Source organism: Chrysemys picta, chromosome 15 (assembly GCF_011386835.1).
Source record: "Chrysemys picta bellii isolate R12L10 chromosome 15, ASM1138683v2, whole genome shotgun sequence".
NCBI lineage: Eukaryota > Metazoa > Chordata > Testudines > Emydidae > Chrysemys > Chrysemys picta.
The window spans coordinates 20,325,767-20,352,801 of NC_088805.1; the positions used below are offsets into that span (position 1 = coordinate 20,325,767).

A 27,035-nucleotide genomic window follows, 5' to 3' on the forward strand; every position below is an offset into this window, starting at 1 on the left:
CCATTGTGTCCACAGCTAGAAAGGGCTCTGCTCCCATATCACTCTTGGGGTCAATAGTTCCCTAACTCCTGAAGAAGAGAGATCAGGAGGAGATTGTGGAAGATTAAGCCTTCACCTGTGACTTGTCACAAAAGCATGGATCACCGTGGCCAGGTCAGCTTACGAGAGGCCTGGGTTCAGTTTCTGGGAAAGCCATGAGGCTATGAACCATCTTCACTGCATTAGGAGTGACACCTCTGACAGATTGTCTTTTCTTCTGCCTGCTGTTATCTCCATCTTCAGCCTGCTGTTCTTCACTTGGGTGCTCATTTTAGCAAGGCACTGGGATAGTTGGAAGATGGAGGAGGAGATGTTGAACTAGGGGGCATCCACAGATGGGTGGCATTACACAACATGGTGTCTTGTGACATCTCCCAGCAGCTTCAGATAGATATTAATATGGGTGAGACGACTGAGCCCTGTGGGACTCGTGGAGGTAGAGAAGTAATTACCAAACACAACAAGAGGCAGTATGGCCTAGTGGATAGGGCACTGGAGTGGGACTTAGAAGATTTGGAATCTATTCCTGGCTCTGCCACTGGCCAGATGGGTGACCTAGGGTGTGCTCCTTGCTCTGTGCCTCAGTTTCCCCCATTTGTAAAATGAGGATCAGAGGTGATTGGAATTTTTTTTACTAAATGTATTTTCACCAAAATATGCTGTTTCATTGAAGCCAAAATCTTGTGCAGAGACATGTCAGTTTCAACCAGATTTTCATCTGGACTGTTTCTGAGTCCAGAGCTATCCTGGCTCTTCTGACTAGAGAGAGAGCGAGAGAGAGCGCAGAATGGAAAATCTGACCCTCTTGAGAGGAAAACAGCTGTTTTGACAGTTCCATTTCATGAAAACATTTGAAAGGTTTTGTTTCATTCCAATAGGAAATGAAAACAAATGTTGAAATCTGAAAAGTTGTCATAAAATGGAATGGTCAGCTCTACTAATGAAACTGACCTCCTTTGTAAAGCGTTTTGAGATCTGCAGATGAAAAGGTCTATGTAAGAATTAGATAATATTTATTTATTTATTTTAGCACTCGGGGGTTAGCTAGAGACAAGTGAGCAAAGCTATGTAAGCGTATTTCTATTACTGAACTACTGCATACGCACAAAAAGCTAACCAGGTAAAAATGTTTATTTAACAAAAGAAAATACTGTTATGGCCTAAACCATATTATGGATGAAATTATGCCTTTCAAAGAACCCATTTAAAGCTACAGTGTGGAACACAAAAAGAAAAAAGAAAGCATGCGTGGTAAACTTCTGTGGTGGAGGAGGTGTTTTTTATTCACTCCTGGGACCAATTGCCTGCTAGCAAGTCTGAATCCAAAGTGAATTCTTGCAGCCAGCTTGTAAACTTGGAGTTTGTAACAGAAATACTGATGCTGACAGACTCTTAACTATATCAGCACCAGCAGGTGTTGCTATAATATATTAAATCACATAAAGGCATCTAATAAACTACGTTTGAGTATTAGTTCAGTGTATTTTCTTACATCAAATTGGTAGTTTCCAAGAAAATATAACTGCTATGACAGACTTGTAACAAAAATAGTACTAAAATAATGAAAACATAAGTTGGTCACTGGAAAGTTACAAAACTCAGATCCTTGAAGTCAATTTGAGTTTTGCTTTTGCCCTCAGTGAGATCAGGATCAGCCCCTACATTATATATTCTTAGGGGGGTTAATTTTTGTGTAGTCTAAGCATGATTAGCCTATTCAAAATAGCCCAATCCTGTCCTGATCTATATAGTTAGACACCTCTTTGAGCGTGGTAAAGCTACAAAGTTCTGTGGCCCATGTTATGCAGTGGGTCACAGTAGATTATCATAATGCACTAAATTGTCATAATAGCTTTAATCTATTAAGCCAATTCTGCCCTCTGCTTCACTGTATAGGGAACCTAAATGTGCCACAAAGGACCAGGAGAGACTTCCCCCAACGCAGCAGTAGCATAGGGCTGATCGTAAGTGGTCCTGCACACCTTGCAAACTCCAATATAAGGGGCATGCTGGGTGTAGGAGGGTGTGTAGCATGGAATGCTGTGGAGATTCTGTGCTGCAGTAAATCAGAACAGCCTCAAGGGTGCTCTAACTTACACTGGGGTTGTGACCCCTGCAGCAGGGCAACGTGGGATAAAGCCAACCTCCCTCCCCTCCCCCTAGGGCAGTGTCTTCTCTACTGTGTCTCTTAGGATACACAGCACAGAAAGTGGCCCCGGGAATCTATGGATGTTCTAGTTATTGAACAGCTCAAAGTTTATGGATGTTCAGAACTGGCGTTTTGGTGTGGATCTGCATTCTAGCAACCTTGCACAATTATGCTACCTTACGGGTCTGCCTTCAAAGATGGATAGAGCCAGTGAGGTTTCTGTTGATTTGGAGGCAGAGCACTACTTAGCTGCTAGACTGCACTGTTATGGGCACAAAAGGATGTTATTATTTTCAGTCCTTAAGTCAGTCAGAAGCTGCTAACTGAAGGGGTTTGTCCATCTTTTGTTAATGAGGCTTACAGCTTGGAGATCCTGTGGGATCTTTAGCAACTACTGGATGTTCAAATAGCAGCACTGGCCTAGAGTACTTTTCTCCCTCTGTGTTGGGCAAGAAGGCTGAAACTTTTGAACGCAGACCTATTCCCACTTATTCTCTCCTTTAGCTTGGATCACTAGTCAATGTGCACCACTTGGGATAGCTCCAGATAGCAAGTGTGAAAAATCGGGATGGGGTGAGGGGTAGTAGGTGCCTATATAAGAAAAAGCCCTAAATATTGGGACTGTCCCTAAAAAATCGGAACATCTGGTCACCCTAACTATGAGTGAAGATCATTAGGAAACTCAGCTGGTGCTGAATATAGCTGCCTTCTGCTTAGCACTACCTCTTGCTGGGAGCATATCACACTGACTTCAGTTCATTTCCAGGTGCAATTCAAGGTGTGATGTCTTTAAAACAGTTTCAGCCCTGAGTACTTTAGAAGACTGTCTGTCTTTCTCCTTGTGTTTGTGGGATGCTCCAGGTGGCTGGGTCCTGGGTGTTTTTTGGCTGGGGCAGGACATTCTTAGTAGCAAACAAAAAGAATGGAATTTTTAGGATTGTTGGTTTAAATGCAAGAAATCACAAAATCCTTTGGTGTTTTGGAAATCCAGTCAGCTCGAACTAAGCAGCTTTCTCTAACCTCTTGGGGGGAGAAAAGGTGCTTTTGGTGCTTGACTATCTTAGAAATTGTCAGGTGCAATCGCAGGCACACCGGTCTTGGATAGTTAAGACACAAGGAATCCTGCTTCTTGGCAGGAGCTTAGCCTAGATGACCCTTGGGGTCCTTCCTAACCCCTAGGGCTCTATAATTCTACTTGTCTTCAGTCCCCTTCTTCTCCCGAGGACTCTCTGCCAGCAGGTAGGGTGACCAGACAGCAAGTGTGAAAAATCGAGATGGGGGTGGGGGGTAATAGGAGCCTATATAAGAAAAAGACCCCAAAATCGGGACTGTCCTTATAAAATCGGGACAGCTGGTCACCCTCCTAGCCAGTGCTGTGGCAGGTGGAGCCGGGCAGGCTGGCCGGGGGGCTGTTTGCCGCCTGGGATGCGGCCCAGGGCTCTCCAGCGGCAGAGACAGGCTCGCAGGCCCTGCTGCTGGAGGGGGAGCCGCCGGCACCCGCCGGGTGGGGCGCAGGGAGCGAGCCGGGTGACGAGGCGCAGAGCGGGTCCGGCCAGCGCCCCCCAGGAGCCGCGAGGGGCGGAGCGGCTGGGCCTGTGGCGGGCGGCTCCCGAGCGCGTCACTTCGCACCGGCGCGGTGCGTTGGGGGCGGCCGGCGGGCGCGGGGCGAGCCCGCCGCACCACTCACTGCCTGCCGGAGCCAGCGGGGGCCGGCCGCTCCTCTCGCGCCGCTGCCTGCGCGGAGCCCGGGGGCTGGCGGAGGGGCGGGGCGGGGGCAGCGGCTCCGCTGAGGAGCCCGTGGGCCGGATCCCGCCCCCCAGCTCCGCGCTGGCCGCAGGGGGGAGCCGCGTGCCCGGGGAGCGTCCGCCCGCGTGGTGCTGAAGGACAGCTCCGCTCTGCCGGCCGAGGGGCACTGGGGCCAGCCCGCCGTCCATGCCGCCGCTGCCCGGGCCGCTCCGGCTGCCATGCCTTGAGGCTCCCCGCGCCCGGCGGCTCCCATGGCGGTGGCACGGAAAATCAAAACTTTGTTGACGGTGAACATCTTGGTCTTCGTGGGGATCATCCTCTTCTCCGTGTACTGCCGGCTGCAGGAGCGCTCCCCGGAGCTGGTGCAGATCGTCCGGAGCGCCGACCGCCGGCTCCGCAGCCGCCACGCCAAGGGGCTGGGCGGCCTGAGCGAGCGGGAGTCCATCCTGCAGCGCCTGGACCACCTGGAGGAAGTGGTGTACAACCAGCTCAATGGTGAGCGGCTCCCGGGCGGGGGGCGGGCGGCAGGCGTAGAGCCCGGCCTGGAGCTCGCTGCCCCCCGGGGCAGAGCTGGTCGCCTCCAGCAGACCAGGGAAGCACGTGGGGAGGGGTCCCTGGGTGCCCGCTGGGGAGGGGGAGGACTCCCACATCTGCTTCTGGTCAGTATCGCCTGTTGGGTGTGAAGGTAGCTGCCAGGGAGGTGGACGGGAACAGAGCGGGAAAGGGAGGTGTGTGTCCAGGAGTAGTTGTGAATTATCTCCAGTTTTCAGGTCTGCAGTTTGCCCCCAAAGTTTGTTGGTCACATGTCTGAAAAAAATATTTGTAAAGTTAAGGGGTGGATGGGAACTCTGTGTGTGTGTGTGTGTGTACACACGTGCGCAGACTTAAATATCGGATTTATTAGCAATCCGTGCATAACCTGGAATCACATTGCCATGTTTGGTTTCAACATTTACTTTCAAAACCACGTCTGTTACATTCTTAGAGTATGCATCTTTTGTCCCGTTGTTGATAGTACCATGTGGTTCTTTAATGACACTGGCACTTAAATCTGATAAGATCTTGCGGGGTGGGAGGAAATAACAAAGCATGCACCACTTTTTTTACTGGACTCAATTCTGATTCACCAGCCTTGAAAAATCTCATTAGATATACAAATGAGATTATGTTCCATGATGGATAGAACATGCTAATTGATCAAAGTTACTACAGGACTACTAGTCTTTCATACAGAAACTGCTTCTTGAATGACAAGTGCATTGAAATTTGCAAAGATTCATAAACTGCTGAATGTGAAATACTGGGGGATTAAGTATATAATTAAATAAGTGAGTGCTTTGGACAAGAAGAGAGAGAAGGAATAAATGTTACATTTACAATATAATGTAACATATGCCTTAAATTTAGTGCCAGATAGAATTTATACATATTTTTAAATTATAGCAAATGTGCTTGCAATTGGATTGTAAGAATCTTCTTAATCATAACATTGATTTAACAAAGGCTGCTGCAGCCCCAAAATGCAGAAAAACTCTGTTAGTGTCAATGTGTATTGCTGCCTTCTCCTCCCCTTGCTATTTTCTGAATGACGGTATAAATCTAAACAGTTTAGACTATTATGGTAATAAGTAGTGTACCCAGGCAAGTAATAACATAGCACAGATTGTTCCCCCCCCACCTCCCTCACACATGCAAGTGTGTGTGTGTGTGTATCACATGCAAATACACACAATTGAGCATGAGAGAGTTGTGTCTACAGTTGGGTGTTTTACTAACAGCTCAAAGGAGATGTCAAGAATAAGCAAATTTAGGGATAAATCCTGCCCCCCAGCTGCACCCCGGCAATAGGGGGCCTGGACTGCAGTGGATCAGTCCACACCCTGTGCCCAGCAGAGTGGGCTGTGTGAGGCGCTCTGGGCTCCAGTGCTCAGAGTTGTTTTGAGGAAGGATGGGAAAGAGCAGAGCTTTTTCCTCTGAATATTTCACCCAGTGAAGTGTGGGTGCAGGTGCCATAGGGATGCTGCAGTGGCTGCAGAGCAGTTCTGCTGCTGTGCCACAGGTTGTGGGGCAGATTCCTTCTTTCCAAGCCAAAATCCCCAACAACCCAGTTAATTAAGCTATGAGCTGGGGATAGGATCTGGCTCTTAGCGCATTGATTTTTAGGTAACTGCATGCATAAGGTGTGATTCTAGGTGGAATCTTAATACCAGTGAGATCAGTCCTGCTTGATAACTTCTCTGGAAGTCAATGGGAGCTCTCAGTGTGCCAGGCATAAAGAGCTAGGCAGGCACCATGGCATGTGGTTGCTGTGGGCTTGCATTAAACAGGAAGTTCTTTGTAATTTCGACTGGTTTTGTTGGCAATTTGCTGGGTCTGGGGGATCCATTTGTATTACGTGCCCTTTGGGCAACAAAAAGTCTCTGGGCCTTTGCTAAGTTACATAAGTGAATACTCAGGCCAAGCGCCACTGAAATCAGTCCAGTTGCCTTAGTATAAGTGCATTCAGAATCAGGCCATCTATGTTTGGGTTAGGCTCATGTGTTTTCTTTTTTAATGGGGGGAGGGATAGCTCAGTGGTTTGAGCATTGGCCTACTAAACCCAGGGTTGTGAGTTCAATCCTTGAGGGGGGCAGTTAGGGATCTACAGGAAAAAAAAATCTGGCTGGGATGATTTAGTGGGGGATTGGTCCTGCTTTGAGCAGGGGGTTGGACTAGATGACCTCCTGAGGTCCCTTCCAACCCTGATATTCTCTGATTTAGCAGGAAGCACTTTGCTCTGACACTGTAATTGCAAGTAAGTCTGTTTATGAAAGAGTTATGTACTGTCTTAGGGAAAGCTCATGATATTAGATTCAGGTTCAAATTGCTCCAGAGCTGTGCAGTTTCATCCTGGTACACACTACACTATTGCTCTACATCTGGGTTTCCCAAACTTTGTCATAATACTTGTCCTCTAAGGTGTGAGAGAGACTTCCCAGGCCTTCTCTAATGTTCTCTTTTATTGGGACCAGTGATCCACTGGGAATGCAGACTGTAACCAGAATGGCTCTGATCCTGCATTCCTTGTACATGTTAAATCTCAGAGCCCTGAGTGGCAGTTCTGAGTAATGGCAGCTCAGGATGGGGACTGGGGTCTGGCCAGCTCATTCATTTTTCTCCTTATTGTTGAGTCATTTCCACGTTGGTCTCAGCAAATGAAGTACCATCTTCTGAAGACTTAGTATTTGATAAGGAATACCCCAGTATTCCATACTGGGCTCTGATTATGCTTAGTCCTAAACAAGGAAGACCTCATTTATATTTTCCATGGACCTGCCTGTAGCGCCAGTCATAGAGAAAGGACCTTCCGCAGGGAGACCAACTTCATAGTTTGAAACGTGCTGGTCAAAAAACCTGTCTCCTCTATTTGTTTCCATTCAGCCAAGAAAATGTTATCATACTTCTTAGAACTCACCTTCTCTAGAAAGAAAAAAAAAAAAAGGGCGGGGGGGGGGGGGAAGAGTTACATGTGTATCATGTGCCCGCTCAAAACTGTTCAGCTGAAGTCCACAGGCAACAACCATATTAACTTTCAATTCTGAATAAAATGTACCAATATCCCTTCATCCATGCAACACCCACAAAGATGCCTATACTAAAGTTCCTATGTGAAAGCCACTGCAAGGAAGTATAATCCTAAGAATTATATATCTCGTGAAACAGGAAGAATTTTTAGAATTGTATGAATAAATATTGCCAGGCATCCCTGTATAAATGTGCAAACATACAATTGTTTTCAATATACTGATCCTCTGAATTCCCATAGTCTTAGAAAATACGTATTTCTGAAAGCTTCCAGCATACCCAGCTGCTGCTTGCTGCAGAAGTAAGGCAGCAAGGGGGAATCACGTGACTATAGAATTTACTTGATAGGGTTTATATAAATCTGTTAAGTTCATGGCTTTCAAAATATCATCTGTAATGAACATTGAACTATTTTAGCTCCAGTTCATCAATCTATGTATTATCCTAAATTTATTCAAATGTTTCTTTTCAGTGACTATTACTTATCTAAAAGTCAACATTGATATTATGGCAGGAACAACAGACAGCAATTTATGAAATAGAATAACGATAATTTCTGATCATTCTGGTTTTTTATCTTGCAGCAAGATTTAATTGGCTAGATTTCCCCTAATTAGTTCTGCATCTGACTCTGTTGCTAATAATTTACCATAGAGAGTGAAAAATGTTTAATATCCCCAACTAGTGCATAACCTTTCGTGCCAAAAGCAATTGAAGGGTCAGACTGCAATTTTACCGTAATAGCCTTTGTCCCTTTTCACTGTCTCTCTCCAGAAATACACAACAGTCAATACAGCATGTAATTAGATTTCATTCAATCTGAAAAGATTAAGAGAGTTTTCATCTTCTCATTATGTATGCTCACATCATGCCTTCCTACCCATGGTTTCCTTATTAGACCTCTTTGCCCTGTTAGGTTGCAGACATGGAGGGATAACTTTTGAATATTCTCTTTAATTCAGCAGATTATCATTCTTTACACATAATAATTTGATTTTGTTCTCTTTGGGAAGATTAAATACAACGGCAATTTTCAGTGTGATAAATGGATCTTAAATTGCATATGTATTGCACGGAGGGAAGAAGTGGACATTTCACATAATTGCAGCACGCAGACTTAAAATTATGTAAATAGCAAGTCCTGGACACAGACGACTGATTCATGCAGGCTCTGACTCCTGATTTTAGAGTGTACTGGAAGCAAAGTGATTGCATTTAAAATTCAGTTGGGCAATCTGCATACTTAAGAGGTACAGCAGTATTTTTAAAAGGACAGTTTATCCTTTGCAGGCTAGGAACTGGTTGAAAATGAGCCTTTTCAAATTTCCATATGGGTTATAAGGGTTGGAAACGGGATGCGAATGAATCATTTTAAATGCCCACATCAGATTTGTCAAAAAGAAGCTTTTACAGCTGGAGTCTTTCAGATGAAGGGTAATTCCTTTGCAGAAAGTAGAGGCAAAGCCATGTGTACAAGAGGGCGGATTAAGTGTGACTTCTAGCTTTGCATTAATGAAACTGCTCCTTTCGGAGACCAGAGAGAGTCTTCCATTGTAACTATTTAATTTGATTATCCCGTGATGCTAACACACATCTGATAACATTAGCACTTAATTATTCTCAAGAAGCAGCTACTCAGTTTGGGGGACTGCTCTCAGCCGTGCATTTGTCTCATAATATTTAGGGCTCATTCCTGCAGTGCCACTGGGAGCTTTTCAGGACTGCAGAATTGGGTGATGCGGAGGCAGGAGGAGAAAGTATCAAAGTAGATTTATTAAAAAGGCTGTGCTGTGTTTATCCGTTAGTCAAATGGCATAGGATAAATATTTACATATTTCAAGCCAGTTCCTCAAGCTGGTAGAAATCAACATTGCTTCAGATCTGGCCTTCCATGTGGCAAAATAATTATAGAGGCTCCAGGACTTCGTTCTGATCTCATGTCAGTTTTACCACAGTATAACTCCACTGACTTCAACTGAGTCACTCTTGATTAGGTTGGTGAGAGGAGAATCAAGACCACACAATGCATCATGGTTTTTCAAGAGTTTTAGGGCTCAAATCTCCACTGCTTTGGCCCTTGCGTAGTCATTTACCTGCACAAAGCTGAATGCAAAACACAACCCAATCAGAACGGTAGCATTTGCACCCACTTTGCATGGTTTTAAATGACAACACAGTGGGAAATTGGACCCTTAAAATCCCAGGGTGAAATTCTGGCTCCATTGAAGTCAATGATAAAACTCCCAATGATTTCAACTGGGTCAGGATTTCACCCCCTCAAAATTTGAGGGGGAAAAACATGAAGAGTGGATTTAGGGGTTGGCTCCATAAAAATTCAACACGTTCCTTTTTTTTTAATTTATTATCTTTTCCAAATACAACAAATATACCAAAATACCAGCTTGATCATAATACACCAAGTGAATCAAGAGGGGTAGAGTAAAGGGAGGGGAGGGGACGTGACATATCTAGCTACCGGGTCTACGTTAATCCTAGACCTCTAAAAAGGCAGCCCAAATTTCTTTGAATTTTTTGGGCATTCCCTTTCTGAGGCATGCCAGTCATTCGTTAGCTTCAAGGTCAGTTGTATCACTGAGCCACACATCAATCGTTGGTGGGGATTACTTTCCATTTTTGCAGGATTAATTGTTTTAGCGACCAAAGCTGCATGTTGGAACCATGCCGCCTTGTTACCAAGTAATCTCCAGGTATCCGGAATATATGCAAGAATGAAACTTAGATGGGGAGAGGGAAGGCTCCAACTTCAATATCAAATTGGTCCTTTGACCCACCTCATACCAGAAATTCTTGATACAGGGGCACTCCCAAAACATATGAGCTAATGTAGCCCCAAGGGAGTTACCAACTGTAGTTAGTATTAATGAGACCCATTACCATTAGCCTATGTGAAAAAGCTGTAGTCTCAGGTCTGTTAGCCTTTTGCTTAAGTCTGTGTGCCAACAGCTTGCTAGTTCTCTTGCCAGATTCCCAGTAGTTTTGCTTCAAACAGAATAAAACAAACTCAGCCTATTTGGACAGAAGTTTGTTGATTTCATATCTTGATACAGGGGCACTCCCAAAACATATGAGCTAATGTAGCCCCAAGGGAGTTACCAACTGTAGTTAGTATTAATGAGACCCATTACCATTAGCCTATGTGAAAAAGCTGTAGTCTCAGGTCTGTTAGCCTTTTGCTTAAGTCTGTGTGCCAACAGCTTGCTAGTTCTCTTGCCAGATTCCCAGTAGTTTTGCTTCAAACAGAATAAAACAAACTCAGCCTATTTGGACAGAAGTTTGTTGATTTCATATCTTAAGGGTTCTGAGTTTCTCTGGGGACGGGGCAGAAGCATAGTGTACATTCAAGGCCTTAATTTCCTTTGCAAGGGTATCAATTCTGTGTTCCCTCCATTTCTTTTTAAAGGTGCTGTAAGAAGTGATATGGGTTCTGATAAAGCCTTTAAAGACTTCCCAAAGTGTGGGAGCTGATGAAGTGGTGGGGGGCATTCTTAAAAAAATTCTAACTCTGGCTGGATGGAGTTAACAAATGATGTATCAAACAGCAGAGAGGTATTTAATCTCCACATTTTAGTTGAGGGTACATGCCCTGGGGGCTTAAAAGACATCTGTTTAGGAGCATGGTCAGATATAAGAATAATACCAATGCAACAGTCAGTGACAAAATTGATCATGTCTTGTGGCACTAAGACATAGTCTTGTGATACTAAGAAAGTCAACTAAGAATATGTTGAATGAGCTGCGGGGAGGGGAGGGTGATTACTATAGTTTCTGGCTGTAGAATTTCCACGCATTTTGTAGGCCTAAATCAGCCATGTATGTATGAAGTACCTGATGAGTATTTGTGTTTTTATATAGAGATGGAGAAGATTTATCAAGAACTGGGTCTAGACTTTTATTAAAGTCTCCAGTTGTTATAATAGCATGGCGGCCCATGTCATTTATACTCATAAAAATTATGAAAAAAACTGGGACCATCTTGGTTTGATTAAAGTATTTAAAGTATTTTACTGCATTGGGCATCTGATATACTAATAGTGGTTTTCTATATAATATATATGTGTTCTTTTTTGCTTTGTAGCTGGTAAGCAAACATACTCTGACATAAATCATGTAACTGTTTTATGGCTGACTCATTTGTTTATGACTTTTCTGTCTAACATATAGAAATGGAATCATTTGTACTGTGTAATATTAAAATTAACATTTACAATGGTGCCAAAGAAAAAATAGTTATTTGACTGATGTTATTTTACTGCATTTGAAAAGATGTTCCCTGTTCTGTTCAATTTTTTGTGAATCTGGTTAGAGTTTGGATAGTACATAAAGTACCATCATTTTTCTAGGGGAGAGCTAATACAATTTGTTTTTTTCATCTGTGTCAACTGACTGGCAGATTTAAGGGTTTATACTGACCATAAAACATGGCGGTGATTTAAACCATTGGATGGTTGTTGCTTTTTTGTTTTGTTAGTTTGTTTTTTAAGTAAATAAAGGAAGTGAAAAATCAAGAGTATCCTTTAAAAAATGCAGTTTCAGGCACTGAGCACATGGCTGTTTTCCAAGGAAATAATAAGATTTATGAATCTAATGAACAGAAATAAGTCATTTTTAACAAATCTCCCTTTTATTAATGCCTTCTCTAACCCCTCTAGTGCACATGCTTTCTTACTATATGTGGCATCCTTTTTTTGTTTGTGGATTTGCACTTGTTGGTCCCTTCCATCATTTCTTTTAATATTAGTAAACTGGACCAAAAGAAAATAATGTAGGGTGCTCTGAGTCACAGGAAGTACGGGAGCCGTTGGGAGAAGAGGCACTGCGCTAAGAGAGTTTTAGCCCCATTGACTGAAATGATCCTTTAAAACACAGGACATTTTAGCTCCTGAGAGTGGAAGATCAGACATGAAGATCCTTCCCATTTCTAGGTATCCCGCTCGTAAGAGGTTCAGGATATTTCAGCAAAGTCAATGAAATATGGTAACAATATACTTTTAAAAAATCAGTCTATAACACTAGTTCTTTAAGGCTCCAATTCATCAAAGCCCTTAAACGTGCACATCTTTACAGGCATACTCAAGTCTGTTGTTTTTCAGGCCCTGAATTTAGCAATGCATGTAAGCTTATGCTTACTTTAAAACACATGTTTTTAAGTCCATCCCCCATTCAGCAAACCAATTAAGTGCATGCTTAAGTCCCATTGCCTTAAAGTTAAGCATGTGTTTAAAGGCTTTCCTGAATTGGGGCCTAGCTGAATAGTAGTAAAAATCAGTGAGGTCTCACCCAAAGACCAATGGAAAGCCTCTTATTGATGACAGAGGATACTGGATGGGCCCCTAAGTAAGCTATCAGTTCCGCTCATAAGGAGCATGTGCGTGCAGCTTCCATCTGTTGGAGAATGGGACTGCTACTGGTTTGAATGGTTCTTTCAAAGCTTTTATACTGTTAGATTAAGCTCTTAACGGTAATTAAAGAGGAGAAAACATAACTTGGCAACTTCGTTCAGACAGTAGGGATGGCGAGGATCTTCACTGAACTTCCAAAACATTTATCTCACTTTGCAAGAGATCACAGAATCATCAGGCAATATGCTCCCAGGTGCTGTGAATCAGATTGTCACAGTGGGTGCCACAAAGAAATCCTGCCTATGTGTTTGGTAAGTCTTATAAATTTAAAACCTTGAAATGGATTACCTCAAACAATCACCGTGGTATGTCCCCACAGGGGTATGTGACAAAGTGGGGAAGGGTCATATACCCAGATCTACCCATGGCCGGTGATAAGATAGGAAGGGACAGGTGAAAACACCAATTTACCCCATGACATCCTTTGGAAAAATAGCTTATGAAGCTACATCAAAAGCACTGAAAATTAAGGTTGCCCTGGGTTACAGATAGAATCTTAAATGTAATGGCTGTTAGTGGATAGCCCAGTCCAAGTATGCACAGCTCCTGGAGGCCTGTCGCTCAACAGGAGTAGAGTCCTACTCATGTATTGATGACTCTTGTCATCTTTTCTCAGTCCACAGCCAAGGTGCCATGGAAATGGTCATGTGCGTATGTGATACTGCAGTAGGTGGAAATGTGATTTCATTGTAAATAGAAGTGAGGCCATTTCTGTCATGTGACTGTTTGGGTTTTCGTGGCAGTCATGTGGTACATTTTTGACCATTCCTAGTGCTATCTCTGATGCTCAGATTTCAGAGAAGATTCAGTGATCTGTTACAATGCAACCTTGTATTCCAGCAGGTCAGCATCCTTTAAACTGGTAATGTGCAGCCCACTCCTGAACCACGAGTCAGTTGGCTCAGGGGTGAGGAAGGTGTCATCTGGGAGTAGGTTCCCTAGTTCTCAAGCTGCCCTGGCTTCTCCAACTGAAGGGGGCTGCTCTAACATAAGACAGCTGGCTAGGGACCTTAGGGAGCCCCACTGTGATTGCGTTAGGGGAAATCTACACCACCTCTCCCCTGATACAGCCCCTGTGCCAAGAGAGGGGAAACTGGTGCAGGAGCTGGCTCTACCGGCTTTCTCACCACGAGAATTTCTCAACTGATCAGTCTACATCCCCTGTGCACCACTCAGAAAGCACTAAGGGAGTGAAATGGGCTGAACATCTGGCCTCAGAAAAATTAGTCAACCTGTTAGTCCATCTTGTCCATTCCCTCCCTTGTGCAGAAGTATCTGCTACAGCACGTTCAGGTTCTCATATAAATCAAGCAATGTGGGGATTTCTACTGCTTTTCTTGGGAGACTGTTCCCCAGTCGGGCAGACTTCATTTTTAGGAAATGATTTTTATACCAGCTTAACTAGACTTTTTTTTCCAGTTTCATTTCATTACCCCCATTAACCCATGTAGTTGGATCTTTCAAGAACCTAGCAAACTCATGGATAATCCTAAATCATTTTTTAAAACTTCCTCTTACCTTGGTTTTTACTCTGGAGCACTGGCACAGAGGGTTAATGGTCCCCTGAAACAGAGGAGATCAAGGATAATGTTGCCATTACAGACTGATTTATAAATCACACACGGACTTTCTTACATTGATCTATGTCATTTTGGTTTATTCTGTTCTAAAACAACGTATTTCAAAGTCTGTGATCCTTACTTAGGGCTACATTCAGCCTGAAAATGTGTGTGTACAAATCCCACAGACTTTAGTGGAAGATGGGTGGTATTTGAGGGCAAAACTTTCTTTCCCTATTTGGCACACAATTTAAGTCCTTAGGGAACATGTGCTTATTGTTTTGTGCTCTTTTTTTCCCTGGTGATTGCATTAGTACCGTATTTCAGTTGATTTAGTTGACTCAGAATCCAGAAAAGCCTTTGCAGTGGTTCTATTCCTTACGTTAGATTCCCCAGCCTCCTTTCAGTTCTGAATGATTGGTTTGGTTTTTCTTTTTGTAATTTGTGCATCCTCTAGCTGAGAAGCATATTGCGTGAGGCTGGTTGCAGAACCAGATCTGATCATTGTAGATTTGTCATAAGTAAGAGGATGAAATTAATGAATTGCTTCAGGAAGAGGTACACCTGCTCACTGACTGCCATCAGATTGAGCTACCCAAGTGTCTTGCTTGTCCATTCTTGCTAACTGGTATTGTGCCTTGGACAAGGGTGAAAGTAAGTCCCCGTGACTTACCGGTACGCTGGGGCCAGTTCTGGCCCCCGGCTGAGGGAGTCAGAGCCAGCCCTAGTCCACCCTGTAAGGTAAGTGCCCCCCCACCCCATCAGGGTAGCAGCAGCAGCCCGGGGCTCCAGGTGCTATTTAAAGGGCCCGGGGCTCCCCTGCTTCTACCACCCCAGCCCTGTAAATAGCCGTGGGAGCCCTGGGGAAGCAGCGGGGCTCCCGCGGCTATTTAAAGGACCAGGGCGGCAGAGGCAGCTGGAGCCCCGGGCCCTTTAAATAGCCCCTGGAGCCCCCTGGTAGGGCTGCGGGACTCTGGGGGCTATTTAAAGGGCCCGCAGCTCCCCTGCTTCTACCGCCCCGGCCCTGTAAATAGCCGCCGGAGCCCTGGAGTAGTGGCGGTGGGGCTCCGGCGGCTATTTAAAGGGCCAGGATGGTAGAAGCAGCGGGAGCCCTGAACTTTTTAAATAGCCCCCAGAGCCCCGCAGCCCTACCCCCTGGGGAAGCCGGGCCGCCCCGGTACGGCAAACCGGCTCTTGCCTTGGATGATGGCTCTGGCCTTGGATGATGTGGGTGAGGGAGACAGCTTCTATCTACTTCATCAGGATGATTGAAATAACTGAGAGGCACTCTTGCTGGCAGACATTAGGGCTGAACTTGTGAGGACTGGTGGCTGGCCATTCTCCGTGGAGAAGGGTCCCAACTACTGTTAGTCTCTCTATTCTGTCAGTTAGAAATCATCAGCACAAGTAATCACGCCTATATAGCCAAAAAGTCACTGTCCTGGATTCTCTCCTGCACTTGAGATATGCTTGGGATAGCAGGGAGCCAGTCATGCCTCCCTGCTGCATTTGCTTCAGCCCCATCTGCATAAGTTAGAGCAGCCTCTTAGAGGTTTATGCGAACTGGCTATGGTTCTTATGGGACCTTATGCCATTTGTGAATTGGTATAGTGCAGGTACACTCCATCCTACCCCCAGCACAGCCCTAACACCACTCAACCCGCCCCCTAGGCCAGGACGTGTATGTGGAAGAGGGCAGTTGGTGTCAGAGCCATCTATATCCCTTCACCTCAGCCAAGCTTCCCTTCACCAGGAGAAATCTCAGCTGGACACTTAGGGCCAGAGTCTACCACCTGAGTAACAAAAAGGGGCCAGCACCAAGGGAGAAAAATCTGGGCCTCTGTGCACAAGAAAAAGCTATAGAGCAGAATTGTGGAGGGCTTATATAAATAATCCACCTGGCTTCAAAGGGACTATGCGTTCACTATGGTAAGGGCACCAATCTAGACCACAGCGTACAAGGGGGTAATTAAAACTCAGATTGCTGCAGATTGGCGCCTTATCACTGTTTGATTACAAGTGGTGCAGTAGTTTATGTAACCTGCCTCAACTTTGCTTTAACATGTGATAAGTGGATCATGGATGAAAATAGATCCTAGCAGGTATTTTTCAGCTCTTCCTTATCTCTCTTGCTTAGGATCACATAAATATTCATATAATGTGAGCACAAGTATTATGTATGGAGATTTATCAAATGCTCTATTAGTCTCCGTAAGGACATATATATATATATCAGGTATTGCCATGCCCTTCAAAATATTCCTAGCTCCATAGTTCTGGCAGGGGAGTCAGTCTCTGTGGTATTGACACTATGTTATTAGTTTGTGTCCCCGACGGGGGTTTCTAAAAGACTTCTCTGTAATGAATTAGCCGTTGTGTTTGGACAGGGTGAATAAAAGTAAAGTGTGAAGAAAGAGAGAACTTTAGAAAGCAAACCACATTCTGCCCCCCCCTTTCCCCAATTCCCTGCCTCAGTACTGTTGTTATCAACACTAATTGCATGGACAATATAGAGGTATCATCGTTTGTACAGTATTCCTTGATGGCTTTTTTCAGATCAGCTTTAACAGATGTTTTGTTTACTGGTTGTTTTTGTGCCTGGGGAAATGTTCCAAATTCTCACCTCTATCCTGTGCTATTGAAGTCAATGGCCCAAATTCATCCCTGGTGTCATTGCAATGCTTTCCAGTGATGAATCTGGCCAAGTGAAACTATTTTCAGCATTAGGGTGATCAGGATATGGCCAGCTACACTGTTGTATGAAGAATATGGAGGAGTTGTACCTTCTGATCTTCCCATGCATTAGTTTCAGTAAGATGGGGAACAGGATCATTTCATTTGAGGGTCCATGACTTATGAATGATTGTCCCCTTAATATAGAACCCTAGAATTCTATCCACATATTGTACTCACATTTCCCTTATTACTGTAGTATCTGAACTCCTCACAATCTTTAATGGATTTATGCTCACAACACCGCGATGCGGTGGGCAGTGGTATTATCTCCATTTTACAAATCGGAACTGAGGCCCAGAGAAACTAAGTGACTTGCCCAAGGTTACACACTAAGTCTATGGTGGATCAGGGACTTGAATCCAGATCTCTTGTGTCCTAGGCTAGTGCTCTAATCACCAGACCGTCCTTACTTTCATGCAGGAAATAGGTGCTCTTTGCAGAGGAGCTTAATTTTCTTCAGTGATATCCACCCGGAAAGAAGGAAATCCCCCCCCTGCATTCTCAGCAAGGATAAAAAAGTTTGTGTTTTGTTTAGTTTTTGTGGGCTTTTTTTGGGGTAGGGTGATAAGGGTTAATTGGTTGTTTTTATCTGGATTCTTTTATGCTGGTTTTTGTATTTTATTTGGCAAGGAGGCCTTGTTGCCCTTTTATAAATTGAGTTAATTTTTCTACAGCTCCCGGATGCCTCAAGGAAATGCTTTAATAAATAAAAATGTTTTTTTTTATCGTATTAACTCATTTTCCAACCGGCTTTGTGTTGTAGAAAAGATTGGCAGTGTTTTTTTCCCCCATGCATACCAAACTGAAAGCAGTGATAAGACTAAATATATTCCTTGATTGAAATAGAATTGTATAACCCAAAGGTTAGTTTTCCTTGGGATTAACATTTGTTGTCCCTTATAGGTTTCTTGTTGGAGATTCCTAGCCAAATGTAGAATGGGGCTATTGATAGTCACACAGTTTTGCATCTCCAGAGAAATTCAATGCTATTAGCGGCTACTTTACTACCAACATAAGTCAGTTGAGTAAAAAGATTTTGATGCCCGATGTGTTGATGTCAGCCAACAGACTGGGTTTACATATTTCTATAAAATTGTTTTTAGTATAGTAGCACATAGAAGCCCTGATCAGGGAGGTAGGCCCTATACAAATGTGTAATAAGACAGTTCCTTCCCCAAAGCGCTGACAGTCCTAGCACGTAATGAGGTGTAGGTGGGTACAACAAGCAGATGGGAATGGAGCAGGATGTTTAATATAACAAGCAGCAGTCATAACACACACCTGCTTAGCCTACAAAACACTCAACAATGAGTAGGTTAGATGAGAAAGGAAGGCTGGTCCAGTGGTTAGGGTGCTAGCTTGGATCTTTTATTTCTCAGCTCTGCCACAAACTTCCTGTGTCACTTTAGACGAGTCACATAGTGTCTCTGTGCTTCTTCAGTTCCCCAGATGTAAAATGAGGACGGTAGCATTTCTTTATTTCCTGAAGGTGTTAGGAGGATAGAGATAGTAAATGATCATTAGTTGCTCAAATACTACAGTAGTAGCATCTATATAAATACCGAAGATGAGAGAAAAATGCGCAGAGTCCATTACCTTATTACCCACTATTACTGTTACAAAACAAATGGGGAAGGGGTTGAGGTATTCTCCTATTGTTTCCCATCCTATGCTAAGATTGTAAGCTCTTTGGGGCACAGAATGTAAGAACATAAGAACAGCCATATTGGGTCAGACCAAAGGTCCATCTAGCTCAGTATCCTGTTTTCTGACAGTGGCCAATGCAGGTGCCCCAGAAGGAATGAACAGAACAGGTAATCATCAAATGATCCATCCCATTGCCCATTCCCACCTTTTGGTAAACGGAGGCTAGGGACACCATCCCTGTCCATCCTGGCTAATAGCCATGAACTTATCTAGTTCTTTTTTGAACCCTGTTATAGTCAAATGTCTTTCATTTTACTACATCTGTGCAGAATGCCTACTACAATGGGGCCTTGATCCCTCTCTAAGGTTCTGTAGGTGCTACCATCATGCAAATGAATCCAAAGTTGTAAAGAACAAGTCAGAGAGTGTAGCCCCTTCCAAACCGTGGTCAGAGAGCATAGTGCCATCATTCAGTTTTGGTGATCGTTTAGCCTATAGGTAGGAGTTAGTTTTAAGTGATCTTTGGAACTAAAAAGAAATATCTCCGGTGTGCATTTGTGACATAGTCTGCTAGAGCTTTTCATCATTACAAAAGGCTTGTTTAGCATCAAAAATAAATACATCTGACAACGTCAGTGCAATTATAAATTCAATTTCCTTTAAGATATGTGTCGCTGTAAGCATAGCATTTTTTAAACCTTTTATTCTCCCTTAGTGTTTACTTAAGGCCGGGTTAGATCTAAAACAGCTGTGTAGAAGAGTAGCAGTGGTGGATTAGCCACTAGGCCAATGGGGCCCATGCCCAGGGGCCCCGGCCAAGTGCGGCACCCCCATGTCCCAACCTGCTCTGCCCACCTGGCGCTCCTGTCAGGGAGCGGGGGAAGCTCCCATGCCCCAACCCTGCTACCCCAAAGGAGTGCCTGGTGGGGGGGGGGGCAAGTCATTGCACCCGAATCTCATTTCCCCAGAAAGAGTGCTGGGAGAGGGTCAGACTGCAGGCAGAAGGGGTAGGGAGGGGCCCCCACTTGCTCTGGCTCAGGGCCCCACAAAACCCTAATCTGTCTTTGAAGAGTAGAGAAGGGAATAGTAAGACCTTCCACCCCACGTGTGATGGCATTAAGACTCCTTGGATTGAGTCTGTTCACAAGGGCAAGGGCAGGAGCTGCACACCTGATACTCCCACCCATGGGAGCGTATTGCATGGAATCCTCATTTATACAAAAATTATGCAATATGCAATGAACAACTCGGAAAGCACAGGGCCAGATTCTGATCTAAGTCCCTCCAGTTTTATACTGGGGTAACTATTGTCTTCAGTGGAGTTATTTTGTAGCTGATCCCCAACCCTACAATAGCTCCAGCTGCCTGAATTAGTTTTCATCCAACAGAGAACTGATTCCCAAACTGAGATGGCTTCGGTGAGTCCTAGCAGGTGTTATTAGTCAATGGAGTTACCATGTGAAATCTCATGGTATCTCACCATGTATAACCAAGTCACTCTTGCTGTCACTGGGGATGAGATTTTGTTCCCTCGTCACTGCTTCTTCTTCTTTTTTTTTAAAGACCACATAACCATTAACTATTTATGGGCATGTTTGAAGACATAAGGTTATTTTTTTTTTCATTTGATTGCACTGAATCTGAGCTGCTTATTAATCTGATTCTTTGTCTCCCTCTTTTCTATCAATGCATTCAAAAGTACATAAAATAGGGCTTAAAACTGCTGTTCATGTAATTAGAAGAGCAAACAGAAGGTAAGCAAAGATTGAAGAAAAGCTTACATCAGCGAACAAAGATACAAGACTAGCTTTGAAGCTGGGACAGTGCCCCCACTGCAATGCCAACGTGCCACAGGCATACACTGCATCAGAAGGAAAAAAATGGGCCTGGCAAAGAGGGTGTGATTAGGAGCTATTCCTTCATTCCAATGGGCATTTCCGCATATGTTACACTATTAGTATTTAGTGTTCTTTTCCTTTAAATCCTACTGAGAGGCAGTTGCAAAACAAATTGTGCTAATGTGAAGACATACTGGAGGTCATGGAAGAATGAGAGAAGTGAAATATTTTGTGTAATTACTTTAATAATAGACAAAGAGCATAAAGGAATATTAAGTCACTTTAGTGCTGGTCTTCCCAGAACAGGCTAATTAGATGTAAAGGGACGGATTCTGCTTTCATAGATGGGCATAGATTAGGTTACTCCACTTCTGTGCCTGAGTATCTGAGAACAGAATCTGGCTAATCCACATTATGTTGCTGTATTGTAAAACAGAATCTGTCCCATCATACTCTGATATATGACCTAACTCTGTATAGTAATGTAGAAAATTAAATGTCAGGGGAAAAAGTGCTATCATTTGGGCATTTATTATTTAATCTTTGTCATTATACTAGCAGAAAATCCCTCTAGTCCTTTTTGTTGTGACAATACTACACTGTGGCCTTTATATGCTAATTAAAAGTGCCTAGGGCCTGCAGTTGGGAAGCTGGTGGAAAAAGAGGCAGACTGTTTTCAAAAGCAGTTCTATATACTCTGAGTTGACTCATGGACAAGTTCCTTGATTTTACTTCATGTGCTGCTGATGGATGTAGAAATATGAATGCATGCTGCATTTCTGCATGCAGACTGTGGGAGAAGGATGCGGGGGATATAAGTAAATATAACAGAGAAGGGGGTAATTATCCTCCAGGGGAAGCAGGAAGAGGGTTTGGCCCACTCAAAAGAAGCTGCTCAACCTGTTGGAAATGGAGGATCCCCCAGCTGGGCTCATTAAAATGAGTATCAGGGCCGGCTCCAGCATTTCTGCCACTGCAAGCAAAAAATAAAAAAAAATTTAAAAAAGCCGCGATCGGCGGCGGCAGTTCGGCGGCAGGTCCTTCGCTCCTAGAGGGAGTGAGGGACCTGCCGCCCCCGAATTGCCACACGTGCCGCCCCTCTCTCTTGGCCGCCCCAAGCACCTGCTTGTTAAGCTGGTGCCTGGAGCTGGCCCTGATGAGTATATAAACAGGAAGGGGGAGTTGCCTGAAGCATTTGTGAGGGAAAGAAAGGTGTTGTCTGTCTATCCCATGGAGGTAATAGGCCCAGGAAACATGAAGATGATGGAAGCCTTGTTGCTTAATCACACCAGTGGGATGTGTTGTTCCCTCTCCCCTCTCAGCTCAGGGAGGTACTAAGGCCAGGAGACTCCCAGACCATCCCTGACCAGGTGACATGAGCCCCCTGGAGAAGGACTGCCTTCCTCACACTGGAGGAATGTACAGCTCACTAGAGCAATGGTGGGCAACCTGCGTCTCGCTCCACTTCCCGCAGCTCCCATTGGCCGGAAACGATGAACCGCGGCCACTAGGAGCTGCGGGTGGCTGTGCCTGTGGACGATCAATGTAAACAAACTGTCTTGTGGCCCGCCAGTGGATTACCCTGACGGGCCACAGGTTGCCCACCACAGCACTACAGGCTTAGAGTTAAGATGGTTTTCCCTTTGTTTTGGCTACCTCTGGCTAAGGTGAGCCTGCTTGTATTTGGGACCATGCTGAGAAAAAGCATTGATACTGGAAGCTGGTTAGTGGAGGAGACTTCCTGCTTAGAGGCCATTGGCTCCACAATGTAAGTTTTTTCCTGGAAGAGCTACAGCCATCCCAGTTTTCACTGAGGGACAGAATCCTTTACCTTAATACAGGGCAGCATGCTACCTCCATTGCACTGCAAATCCATGAGGTGTGTTGGAGGACAGTCAAACCACCTCTCCCTGCTGTGGTGAAGAAACTGTCCTCTGCTGGGCCACCCACTAGTGCAGTCATCTCTGTTGCTTGCATCAGGGCTTCTCTTTTGTTGTTCCCCAGCACCTGTTGTTGAACCTGCCTGGGCCCTGGTAAGGTGTATTTGTCTTGTTCATAACCAGTGATTGCATACTGGCTTTGTGTGGATGGATGGTGTTGCCCCCACAGAATGGGTAAAGGACTTATTACTGCTGCTATCAAAGGAAATTGTCCTTGAGCACAAATGGTAGAGGTCTGTGGTTCTTCAGCTGCAGGTCAAAGTTACTAGTCTCCCTTGCCTTTGTGTGATATTTATGTAATTGCATGTGACTCTGAAAGGCAAAGGCATTTCCCTGTGAATTCTGGTATTGTATCATGGAACCCTCTAATGCTGTGACTTTCACTTTACCTTATGTCAGGGAGTAGACTTTTGCATGATGAGCTTGGTTTAGACTTGGCTTATTGGGCAGCTCATTATTTTGTAGTCTCTGTGCATCATTTACTTTTATCCCTTGTTACTGCTGTGGGTAAGCAGCCTGCTTTTTTCTTTTGCTTGCTCAATGTATTCAGAGAGCTTCCTGCCACCAAACAGCTGTTTGGCGGCGCTTAGCGCTTTCCGGGGGGGAGGTGGGGGTGGGGAGGGGAGGAGCAGGGAACCGTGTGCTCAGGGGAGGAGGTGGAGAAGAGGCAGGGCAGGGGCGGGGATTTGGGGAAGGGGTTGGAATAGGGGCAGGAAGGGGGCAGAGTTGGGATGGAGACTTTGGAGAAGGGGCGGGGCCTAATGAATGGGGTGGAGTGGGGCGGGGCCGGGGGCAAGGCGGGGGCTTTTGTACCTTTATATGAAAAGGTGTCAGTGGTACGGCTCTCGGGCCAATGTACTAGTCCTCATGTGGCCCGCATGGGGATTTGAGTTCGAGATCCCTGCTCTAGATCATTAGAGCGACATTGTTATTTCATTCAGAAGTATGCCCTAAAGAGTGACCAAAAGGAATATCACTGCATCACCTGAACCTGGCCCTTATCTCTGTCCAAAATAACTTGACAAGGATACATAATGTATAAACATACACATGTAGATCACAATGCATTTCCAAATTAATGAAGCCCCAATTTTCTAAGGTAACATTCTCTATTGGATAGTACATTGGACTTGCATAGAGTTCTATTCCCAGCTCAGCCACTGATCTGCTATGTGTTCCCTCTGTGCCTCTCCTTACCCTCCCACCCACTTATATATAAGCTCTCTGGGACAGGTATTGTCTATTCAGTGCTTAGCTCAACAGGGCCCTAATCTACCATAGTATCAATCAATAAATATTCTAAACAGGGAAGTTCAGTTATAATGGCTTTAATTAACACTAACATTCAATTCAAAACTAGATCAGTACCAAATAGGAATGTCCTCTACATGGCAAAAGAAGCCTGTGGCAGCAAGTTGGAGAGCCCAGGTCTACAGACTTGGGCTCATGCTATGGCCCTAAAAAGAGCCATGGAGATGATCAGGTTCAGGCTGGAGCACAGGCTCTGTAGCTCGGGGAGGATGGCGGGTTTCAGAGCCTGAGCTGGAACAGCTACACAGCTGTTTTTAGTACCACAGTGCAAATCCAAGTGTGTAGACCCAGGATCTGAGACTCGCTGTGGCAGGTTTGGGTTTTTGTTTTTTTGCTGTATAGCCATATACGTAAAGCCACATTACGTTTATACTTAGACGTAAAGTGACAATAAAAATCTAGCTATTGGAGAAATCTAACTCAGATCTTCAGGTTTGTTCCTTGGCTTTAAGCTTAGTCATTAGTGACACGAGTCAACTTTTAAACCAAGATCAAGCCCCAAGTTACTCTAGCTCAGGGGTTCTCAAACTTTATTCCACCGTGACCCCCTTCTGACAACAAAAATTACTTCATGACCCCAGGAGGGGGGACCGAAGCCTGAGCCCACCAGAGCTCCGCCACCCCGGGCAGGGGGGCCAAAGCCTAAGCCCCACGACTCTGGGCACGGGGGCCAAAGCTGAAGATCAATGGCTTCAGCCCCAGGCAGGGGGCCTGCAACTTGAGCCCTGCCATCCAGGGCTTCGGCCCTCGGGCTTTGGCTTCGGCCCTCGACAGCGGGGCTCGGGTTTCAGCCCTGGGCCCCAGCAAGTCTAAGCCAGCCCTGGCTACCCCATTCAAATGGGGTTCCAACCCATTTTGGGGTCCCAACCCACAGTTTGAGAACTGCTGCCTAGCTATCGAGAATGGCTTGGTGTCATTGTTTGAGTTATCAGCCAGGCCACACAAACATAATAAGAGTCTCCTCTTTCTTTTCAAGTTCTTAAAATAGGAGATCACAGTTCCACAGCTTCTCTCACTTGTCATTCAGTGGTGACCAAACCATCAGAAGAAACAGTAACGTACTTCTCTATGCAAGGCAAAGAAGAGAATGCTCCAGTGCTGACGCAGTCCTCTTCTATGACAACCTTTTGTGCCTGAGTGCACCCACTGAAGTTAAAATGGTAAAAATCCTCATTGACTTTGACGAGAGCAAGACTGGGCCCTTGATGGCCAGGTCAGGGTATATTCAGTATTCGGTGCAGAGTCTACTCTGAAAGTGGGAGGCTGTATTTCCAAATCTATCTGGTACCTCTTGAGCAGAGATGGGCCCAAGCCCTAAAGTTCAGAGATGTAATTCTGATTCAGACTATCTGTATCCCTGATAAGCATTCCTGCTCTGAGACCGGCTGCGACATCTTGTGATCTAATATAAAGTAACCCTGCATCACTACTTGCACTTCTCTATGATTAGTATTTAGAGATAGTGGCTAATGATGTAGCAGGAAGTATATAACCTGAGGCAGGAGAGGAAATCAGGTCAGACGTGTGCACTCGGGCAGAGTCTATTGCTGCTTAATAACAGCAAAAAAAGCAGAGTGGGGGGGAAGAGGATTTGCATCTCTTCCTACTTTACACTGGTGCAGGTCAGGATAGTTTCCCCTGAAGTCAGTGGGGCTGCGGGGAGCTAACGGAGAGCAGACTGACCCTTCAGTTTCTAATGCTGAGCCTCAGCGAGGACGTTGCACTCTGCCCTGTTGGAATGCTCCATACACACGATGGTTAAATGATGTTTAAAAAAAAAAAAAATCTCCTCGTTGCAGATCAAACTTACATTTGGTTGCCAGAGACACCCTGTCAGCCAAACAGAGCAACTGTGATGAGCCAGGAAGATCAAACTACAGGTGAGCTTGCCAGGACGGCAGCTTAGCCCTGGCTGCAGTCAGTTTTTCAAGGAACCAAACCAACTCTTTAATGATGTGCCAGGTGCTACAGGTGTGCGCATTGTAAAGTGCCCATAACCATGAATCCTAGCTTCCCAACCTGTAGAAGAAAAATTAATGAATCCTCCTATCAACAGTAAACAAGAGGACAGAAATCAAACTGTCCACGTTTTAAATAAAGCATCATGGCAGTTTTCTAATATGTACCATGTTTATGTTCTCAAATGTATCCGCAGTAGCAGTTTGTCGTCTTCTCTTTCTTCCCACCCTACCCCATCCCAGTTGTTTTATTTCACTGTGAAGGAGGCTATGGCATTTCATTCTCTTTCTATTATTCCTCTATTAATCCTTCTCAGATGTAAACCGCCCATGGGCATAGCGTACCTTTATTTGTAAGCAGACCTCTTCATTGATTTCAGTAGGGAGTGCTGCTCTGAAAACAGACGGCTCCATGATTGCTTAAGCAATAGGCACAGCCCTCCAAATCTAGGCTAAGGGGTGTCTTTTTTTTCTTCTGCTAGGGAAACTATACAAGGGCATTTTTCTAATGTAAGAGCCAACTTCTGCTCTCAGGTCCTGATCCAGCCCCCTCAACTCCTGTTGGAAGCAATGGGAGTTGAGGGTTGCTCAGCCTGTCATAAACTCAGGCCTTCTAAGTAAGTTAATGTAAAACCAGGGTAAAGAAGATTACAGTAAAGCTTTTGTTTGCTTATTTATTTATTCATTTCCCCAAATTAGCATTACTTGGCTTTTTTCTGTTTGGTGAATGACTTGTTGCCCCTTCCTCTGGGGGTAAAAATGGACTTGCCTTGTTTGCATCCTCAATATCGTGTCAATTAACCTGTGCTCCTCTTTTCTGTTTGTGTGCTGGGAGCAATGTTAGTGGGCCATGCATAAGCACTGGGTGAAACTGGGCTCAGTGATTGGACTTGTCTGCAACTGGCTGGCAGACTGACTTGTCTGATGGCTACTCTGTTATTAGTGTTTGGAAACAGGGCAGCGCACGCTAGTGTATATATCTAGGCCTCTAGGGCCTGGTTCTATCTGTTATACTGGTGTTGCTTCAACACAGTGAATCAGTGGAGTGAGCTCCTGATTTGCACCACTGTGGGGTACGTCCAGACTACCTGCCATATCGGCGGGTAGCAATCGATCCCCGAACGCCAC

The 27,035-nt window shown here is 44.8% G+C and overlaps 1 protein-coding gene across 13 annotated transcripts in view; it reads left to right on the forward strand.

The window, feature by feature from the left end:
- Positions 1-27,035, forward strand: part of GALNT9 (polypeptide N-acetylgalactosaminyltransferase 9) — a 903,908-nt gene that overhangs the window by 688,440 nt on the left and 188,433 nt on the right. The window contains exon 1 of one of the 13 annotated variants that reach the window (XM_065568522.1): positions 3,813-4,429. The exons of 10 other annotated variants lie outside the window; for them this stretch is intronic. In XM_065568522.1, the coding sequence (XP_065424594.1) occupies positions 4,186-4,429 (244 nt within the window). In that variant the 5' untranslated portion in view covers positions 3,813-4,185. Of the gene's footprint in view, positions 1-3,812; positions 4,430-27,035 lie in introns of those variants that run through there. 2 more of the 13 variants (XM_005299528.5, XM_042852565.2) reach the window with 2 other exon arrangements.